The sequence below is a fragment of the Scomber scombrus genome, chromosome 4 (assembly GCF_963691925.1).
Source record: "Scomber scombrus chromosome 4, fScoSco1.1, whole genome shotgun sequence".
Lineage (NCBI taxonomy): Eukaryota > Metazoa > Chordata > Actinopteri > Scombriformes > Scombridae > Scomber > Scomber scombrus.
Window position 1 is genome coordinate 29,542,952 of NC_084973.1, and position 8,688 is coordinate 29,551,639.

Genomic DNA, 8,688 nt, shown 5'->3' on the forward strand with positions numbered 1-8,688 from the left:
CACTAAAACCAAAAAATGACCAGAAAACACTCCGAAAATGGTTTAACCTTTCTATCAGTTTATAATCTCTTTCCATCAATCAATCAATCAGTCACACTTTATTTGGTTAGTACTTTTCATATACAGCGATGTAACACATTACATAATAAACACACAAACACACACTCTGATCCACACACAAACAATAAATCACTGTTATAAATAAGACTGAATAAAAACAGGAACTGAGGAAACGCTGTCATAACTCTCATGAATCTGTAATGAGGAAACACCAGAGGTAGGATTAAATGTAAAAATTCAGAATAGTCTAATAAAATAAAATAAAAGATAATTGTGAGATTCATAAAATATAATAAATAAACAATAGAATAAAATAAAATGAAGATAATGAAAGACTCACAAAAGAAAACAGAGAAATAATTAAATTAAATTAAAGATAAAAGATTAATAGAATATAATAGATAAATAATCAAATCAAATAAAAGATAAGGGATTTTAAAATAAAATAAAAAAAAATAATAAAATAAAATAAAAAATAATAACAAATTGATAAAATATAATAAATAAATAATATTATTTTAAAAAATTATAAATAAAGTAGGTACATAATAAAATAAAATATTGATAGAATATCATTAATAAATAAATAAATAAAAGATAATCAGAAATTCATAAAATATAATAGGTATAATAATAAAATACAGTGAGTAATACCAGAAGTTTAAGATGTGGTACTAAAAGGAAAATAAAGATAAAAATATTAAGATAATAAAGTAAATGATGTGATGAAGTAAAACCAGATATAAGAAGTAAGTTATGAAGAGGAAAACAGTAAAGAAAATAAGACTAGAATAAAAAGGATAGATTAAGTAGTAGAACAGAATAAAACAAATGAATAAATAAAATGAAGTTTAATTAAAAAGCCAGATTAAGTTTGGTTTGTTCCAACTTCTACACTGTAAATTAACTTTAAACACAGACTTTGTGTGTTTTCTCATCATCACATGCAGAAAGGGTCTCATGTTCACAGATCAAACTAAAACATCCTGAGTTAGATCCTATAACTTCCTGAGGCTCCTGACTTTCTTAGGAAACTATTTATCTGGTGAAAAAGACTCATCTGTTTGTTTCTGCCTCTGCTTCTCTCTCTCTTCATTTAAAGGTCCTTTGTTCTTCACTCATAACCAAATTCCTCTTATATGTAGAAACTCTAGCAGGGTGACGCTTGTGTTGCTTGGTAACGCTGTTTTATGTCATATTTCTAATGTAAGTTATTGTTTTAATGTCATTTTCTTGATAAAACATCCCGATTTAAACAGTGAGACATTAAACAGACAGAAGCAAATAAAAACCTATAAATCAGCAATACACAGCGTGGTCGTCGAGGAGGAACAGAAAGTGAAATGATGTCACTTGATCAAGGGCCTCTCGGTGAGAGAAGCCTACTTGACTTGCTTTTAGAGGCTCTCGAGGCTGTGCGGTGTTGTGATGAACAAAGAGAGAGATGCTCCTTCACATTTCACCGCCTTGCTCGAGTGTCACTGAGCAGGATGCTGAGGGACACATCTGCTAATCAGATGATTAAATATGTTTTTATTAGTAAGAGCTGGATCGTGATCTTTTTTAATGTTTTGTAATCTTCTCACCTACTTGAGATGTTAATATGAGTCCATCTGCTCTTGTTTTTTTAGCTTGCTGAAGGCAGAAAGTCTAGTTACTGAAATTCATGCAGATTGCAGCCACACAGATAATAATGGACTGAATTTAGCTCTAATGCCTCTCCCCTGCCTGCAGAGGAATACAAAATGATAGATTAATATCATTTAACAAAGAAACAAACAGACAAACTGTGACTTATAGCAACAAAAAAAAGATAATTAATCAGCTCTATTTTCTCCATTTGCTCTGTCAGGTTTGGTGAAAGCCGTGAATACAGCTGTGGATCTGATCGTTGCTCACTTCGGCACCAGTCGAGACCCAGATGTGAAGGTAGGAGATTTTAGTGAATCTGACTCACGACCGACTATGACTATTGCTATTGTTACCAAGTGCTTGCTAATGGGAGTAAGTTGGGTCCCTGCAAATAATAATAATAAATATAAAGAAGTACGATATAGATCTGCTCTGTGTGAAAAGTTCTCCTATAATAAAGATAAATTGACTATTGCCTGTGAATGCATCGTCCTTCTAAAAGTGTTCTCTCTTTTAGAAGGACAGATTTTGCTGATATGCACACACCTGCAAACCTCTACAATAAGATGATTGGTTTCTATAAACTGATACTTGCTGATAATCACCAGCATTGATAATGAGACCATACTGAGACTCTTAAGCCTCACACAGCAAAATCTAGAAGCTATAATGACATTTAAACAAGTTTGAAAGGACCTAAAATCTTCCAGTTTCACACTTCACAATAATAAATAAATGTTGCTGGAGCTTTGTTTGTCCCTCCTCCATGCACCTTGGAAGTAGGTGAAGTTGTACCAGAAACCTTTACCTTGTTTCTACACTTCACAATGGCTCAATCATATTTCATGCATTCATTTTTTTTAGGGGAAAGAAAGGTGATCAATTGATTTACTTCCCCGTCACCCATGCAACTTTTTGTCCTACCGAGTCAAAATTGACCTGGTGAGGTTTGACTGTTTATAAAGCACAAGGAATTAATTATCACCCAATTCTGTGTAAGACCTTTTTAGCCAACTTATACTTATATAAAACACATATTTTGGGAAATTGTGGTCAATAGGGCTCTTTTAAATTAAATTAAATCTCATTTTTAAGTTACACCTATTGTCCTCCTGGGTCAAAATTGAGGCAATAAGTTTGGACCAGCAGGATTTAGTCAGAACTATTTTACCAAAGCCTGGAAAAGATCTTTATGTTGTTAAAGTTTACAGGTTTAAATATAGCACACCTGTCTCGACCTCCTCCTTCTCAAAGTGTCTCATAAAATATTCACTCTCACTTTGTTATTTTCAGAAAAATATTTTCCCTCTTTGGTGTGCCGCTGTGTGTGTGTGTGTGTGTGTGTGTGTGTGTGTGTGTGTGTGTGTGTGTGTGTGTGTGTGTGTGTGTGTGTGTGTGTGTGTGTGTGTGTGTGTGTGTGTGTGTGTGTGTGTGTGTGTGTGTGTGTGTGTGTGTGTGTGTGTGTGTGTGTGTGTGTGTAATTGTGGAGCAGATGCACCAAACAGCAAACACATATTTTCATTTTCAGAGGTTTAATTGGTCTCTTATGACTTTTAGTTTTGTTTATCTTTATTTCAGTGGCTTCAACCAGGAAACAGTTTTCTTGCACATAATGTTTCTCAGAGTTCGGACAGTCGATATAAACTAGGCCGAGAATCTGTCTAATCCTGAGAATGAAAGAGCAGACAAATACAGTCGATCATTAATCATTGATTTGTTTGCTCACTGTGAGTTAAAAGATTATAAATTGACTTTCTGTTTCTTTATGTTGACGATAAACTCACATTAAAATAATAAATGTATTTATCAGCCAAGACAAAAGCAACGTTCCCTGATCTCTTTCACTTTCTTTTCACTCATCCGTTGCTGTTTCTTCCCAACCCCTTCCAGGCTAAACTGGGCAACAGCTGGGTGAGTCCCAACGTGGGTCACCTGATCCTGAAGTATCTGTGCCCCGCTCTGCACGAGGTTCTGCAGGACGGGTTGAAAGCCTACGTTCTGGACCTGATCATCGGCCAGCGGCGCTGTCAGCCCTGGAGCCTGGTGGAGGCGTCCACACAGCTGGGTGAGAACTGTGGGAAAAACGCACACAGTGATATTTAACCTTTGTGTCATCCTCCCGGGTCAAATTGACCCCGTCTGTTTTGACTGTTCCTTCTTTCCTCCCTTCCTTTCTTCCGTCTGTCCTTCCTTCCTCCTTCCTTCTCTCTTTCTTTCCTTCCTTCCTCTCTCTTTCCTCCCTTCTTTCTTTCCTTCCCTCCTTCCTTCCTTCCTTCTTTACTCCCTCCCTCCTTCTCTCTTTCTTTCCTCCCCATTACCTTCCTTCTTTCCTCTTTTCCTTTCCCCCTCCATCCCTCCTTCCTTCTTTCCTCCCTCCTTCCTACCTCTCTTCCTTCCTTTCCTCCCTTTCTTCCTCCCTCCTCTCCTTGCTTTTTCCTTCCTTCCTTCCTCCCTCCTCTCCTTCCTTTTTCCTTTCTTCCTTCCTTCCTTCCTTCCTTTCCCTCCTTTCTTTCTTTCCTTCTTCCTCCCTTCTTTCCTTCTTCCTCCCTTCCTCCCTTCCTTTCTCCTTCCTTTCCTTCCTTCTTCCTCCCTTCCTCCCTCCTTTCCTTCCTTCTTTCTCCCTTCCTTCCTTCTTCGTCCCTTCCTTCCTTCTTTCTCCCTTCCTTCCTTCTTTGTCCCTTCCTTCCTTCTTCCTCCTTTCCTTCCTTCTTCGTCCTTTCTTTCCTGCTTCGTCCCTTCCTTCCTTCTTTCTCCCTTCCTTCCTTCTTCGTCCCTTCCTTCCTTCTTTCTCCCTTCCTTCCTTGACTCGAGGACAACAGGAGGGTTAAACAAGACATTTTGACAGCTAGGACACTTATGGGCAACGTATAGCTAACACAGTGTATATTTGTCTCCGTCAGGCCCGTCCACGCGTGTTCTCCACAGTCTTTTCTCAAAGGTGAGCCAGTTCTCAGAGCTCACCAGCCACAGCATGAGACTCAATGCCTTCATCTTCGGGCTGCTCAAGTAAGTTTCTCTTTATCCCGTCTCATCTCATTTACAAGTTTCTTTACAACAGTGATTCTGAAAGGTCTGAAAATGATTAACCCTTTACATACTGTTCATATTCTGACTCATAATTAGTCTCTACACAAATTCACATTCATAAATTCCCCCGTGAGTCATTGATAAATGTTTCATTAATCCTTTTTGTATACTCTGGGTCACATTAGGAAAAGTCCAGATGTTAAAAATGGGTCAAATTTGACCCTGATCAGTATGTAAGGGTTAAAGGAGAGTCACAACTATCAGTTTATATTAACTTTATATTAAGTTAAGATTTGCTACCAAGGATTATTCCAATAACCTGAGAACATTTTCTTTATTTCAGCCTGAAATCTTTGGAGTTCTGGTTCAATCACCTCTACACACATGAAGGTAAGACCCAGTTTTAACTCCCAATTCCTAAACCTGTAAACATTAGCAGCATGCTTGAACACAGGGGTGTCAAACATATGGCCTGTGGGCCAGAATCGGCCAACTGGATAACTTTGCAAAGTATAAAAAATTGCAGAAAAGTAATTACAATTTTCTGCTGCTTCAGATGTTGTTGTTTTTTCACACCCTGACCGGAATAAAACTGTCTGAAATAAAGAATGAATTCATATTGCGGCCATATTTAAATCATTTATATTATATATTGAATATCGTGCAAAATGTTGTCCATCAGCATCTTCTTTGTAGAATAATCTGCAAAAGACTGAGACATAATATTGTTGAAATTGCATCCACTTTTCTTAAGATATCTCTGTTTTGTAAATAGATGGTTTATTATAGTAAAGTTATAATATATTATCTATTTTAGTACGTTATTATGAACTGGTTTTACTGGTTCGGCCTTTGATCTAAAATGAATTTGACACCCCTGCTGTAATATTTTCAACTACATAGATAGATATTAGCATGACTTCTTATCCCCCTTTGTTGTTTTTCTTCTTTCAGACATTGTAGCAATGCACTACAACCCCTGGGGTTTCCTCCCCTTGTCCCACGGAGCGTGTCAGCCGCTCTTTGAGGAGCTCCTCCTCCTGCTGCAGCCGCTGTCGCTCCTCCCCTTCGACCTAGACCTGCTGTTCGAGCCTCACCTCCTCCAAAAGGGCCAGGAGCATCTCCGCCGCAAGGAGCAGCTCTGCTCCGCGGGCCAGAGCGTCGACCAGTCGTCTCGCTCCACCTTCCAGCTCATGAGAGGATGGAGCACCACCGTGAGCGAGATGGTGAGGGACTCGAGCGGGGAGGCGAAGAAGGAGAAGGCGGGGCTGAGACGAGAGGGAACGTGGCCGAGGATGGTGAGGAAAGAGGGGGAGACGACCGAGAGCGTCACAGCCGGGCCTGTCAGCAGACCGACAATGATGGATGTAGGGTTTGCCAATCTTTGGAAGGAGAGGGGGATGAGTGGGCAGAGAATGAAAGGTGTAGGGCAAGAGAGCCAAGGAGAGGGTGAGGAGGGGCAGGAGAAAGACAAGAGGAAGGAAAGAGAAAGGGATTTGGTGGAAGAGGGTCGTCAGCGGCAAGAAAGACAGGCGGGTTGGTGGTACCAGCTCATGCAGTCGTCTCAGGTCTACATCGACCAATCTGCAGCGGGGTCGAAATTCGTCAAGACAGAGAAGAGGAAGAAGTCATCGGACAGGCGACGGGGCCAACTACCACCCACCAGAGAGGGTGTGGTGGAGGGGGCGGAGTCCAGCCAGGAGGGGGAGGGGTGCAGGAGCAGGAAAAGCAGCAGCAGCTCCAGCGGAGAGTCGGCCGGATCCAGAGGAAGACCCTCGTGGATGGGCAGCCCGCCGGAGTCTGTTATCAACCACGACAAAGTGACAAAGTCTCTGGAGGTTACAGGGAGCGGAGGCCAAGCTGCAGCCCAGGAGGAAAGCCCCTCACAGGGGCAGAGCCTGCGCTGGAGCAGGCTGTTTGGGTCGAGTGTTGGATCTCCTACAAGGATGGAGGGAGCTGAACAGAATGCAAAAACTCAAAAGACAAGGTAGGTTCAAAAGAGAAGTCTGTTATTATATTTATTGTTGGTTATTTGGCTCCAAATCTTCAGGTGAATGTGTGTAAAAGTGCATCCTGGGAGTCAAAAGTCAGGGTTTCAACTTGCTCTCAAAACTTAATTTACAAAGTTACCTCCACTTCTTCCTCAAATTGTTCACACATGCCAACAAATGGACATCCATTCTGCAGTCTGTGTTTTTCTACAGGTTGTTTGAATTGTGTCCACTCGCATATTTCAGATCTGATTTGTTTCCATTTTAAGTAAAGAAGAAGAAAAGTGAAATGAAATCCTGCTACTATAGTTTGTCTATGTAGCCGTCGGAGCTGCTGGAGTTTGCTAAGGGATAAAAAACCAATAGGAATATTATGTAAATAAATAAAGATGAAGAGCCCCAGAATATAAATACAGACCTGGAAATGTGCGTCATACAAGCAACCTATTTGCCAAAAATGTAATTTAAGCATTGAAAGAATGAATTTCACATTTTCACTCTGCTGTGTTTTTCTTTCTCAGGCCTCCATCAGGCTGGCTCGGTCTGGATAGGTCTGTCCTTGACCTCGTAGCTCAGACTATTGGAGCGGGGAACGGGAAGAAGGCGGAGCTCCCAGCCACACCGACTCACACCCAAAGTACTCCTGCACCAACGTCAGCCCGACCAACTGAAGCCAAACAGCAGTCTCTGTGGTAAGAAAATACTGTGAAGTAGCTAATATATAAAGTATACAGATCAGTGATGGGGTTTTTTGTGTCCATGTGGTTTAGTCAAATTTAAAGGGGTTAAAATGTGAAAATAAACGTACGAATAACTTGCACACATTCTTTTTTTGTGGACCCAGCATCAAATTTCTGCTTTTAATCCATTTAGAGAGAATATATTAGAGGATTATGGTAAAAATGTCTAAGTGGTAATTCAACTTGTTTAAAAATGCTAAATTCTCAATAAAACACCATATCAACTAGTTTGGCATGATCTTACATTATAACTTTTATATTAAATAAAGGTAATGGAATACAATTGTTCTAAATATTACATTAATCTGGTAACCATGGAGATCAGGAAACATTTACATTGTTTTAAATGAAGTAATTATTAGTATAAGTCCACTTAAATACACTGTAGGTGATAACATATGTAATATTTATCGTTCTTTTGTGGTTACACCATTTGACATTTTCAGGAGCATTCAGTCTTACTTTTGGTTAAAACATGGTGCAAATGTCATTTCAAATGATATAAAACCAACAAAAATACAAAATGTACATTTTAACAAACCTGATGCTGCTTTTAAAACTATTTTTTAAGATATTTTTGAATTGCTCATCTTGCCATCCCTTATTTGTCACTGACCCTTTATAATAATGACGACATACAGTGTAATCACTTTTCTATTTTCTCACTTTTCTTTCCTCAGTGAGGTACGAGCGTTGTGCCACCACATAGCCACCGAGCCGGGCCAGCTGAGCTTCAACAAGGGCGACATCCTGCACGTCCTGAGCAAGGCCGATCCTGACTGGCTGCTCTGCTCCGTGGGCTCCAGCAAGGGTTTGGTTCCCATCATATACGTCACCCTGAAGGGGATGGAGGACAGCCACGATGCCATCGGGCTGGGGCAGTGCTGAGCTTAAAATAAAACTGCCTCAAGATGGGAAAAATCGTGTGAAAGACGGAGGAGATCCCTGCTACTGCGAGCAAAAGTCTGTGTTTGGCTGCTGTTGTAAAGCGAGATACTTTGTGGATGATTCCTGGGGAGAGAGAAAAAATAAAATAAAATGTAAAAAAAAAACAACATTGTAGAGAATATGAAGATTATGAGGACGATGTACAGACACATGCAAGGGAAAGCATGCAGGCTCCAACACGAACTCACATCTACTTCACGGGTACATCCAGACAAGTATGCATGCATACATCCACCAACCAAAAGACCAGTCAAGAAGAAACAAAAAAAACCCCCAAAGACTTCTTCTTC

The 8,688-nt window shown here is 40.0% G+C and overlaps 1 protein-coding gene across 1 annotated transcript in view; it reads left to right on the top strand.

The window, feature by feature from the left end:
* The window catches only part of rusc2 (RUN and SH3 domain containing 2), a 53,674-nt gene extending 45,323 nt beyond the window's left edge, over window positions 1-8,351 (top strand). Inside the window, exons 6-12 of the mRNA XM_062417449.1 lie at window positions 1,913-1,989; window positions 3,583-3,757; window positions 4,593-4,698; window positions 5,063-5,109; window positions 5,674-6,706; window positions 7,232-7,402; window positions 8,131-8,351. Of these exons, the coding sequence (XP_062273433.1) occupies window positions 1,913-1,989; window positions 3,583-3,757; window positions 4,593-4,698; window positions 5,063-5,109; window positions 5,674-6,706; window positions 7,232-7,402; window positions 8,131-8,338 (1,817 nt within the window). The 3' untranslated portion in view covers window positions 8,339-8,351. The remainder of the gene's footprint in view (window positions 1-1,912; window positions 1,990-3,582; window positions 3,758-4,592; window positions 4,699-5,062; window positions 5,110-5,673; window positions 6,707-7,231; window positions 7,403-8,130) is intronic.
* Window positions 8,352-8,688: the final 337 nt, after the last annotated feature.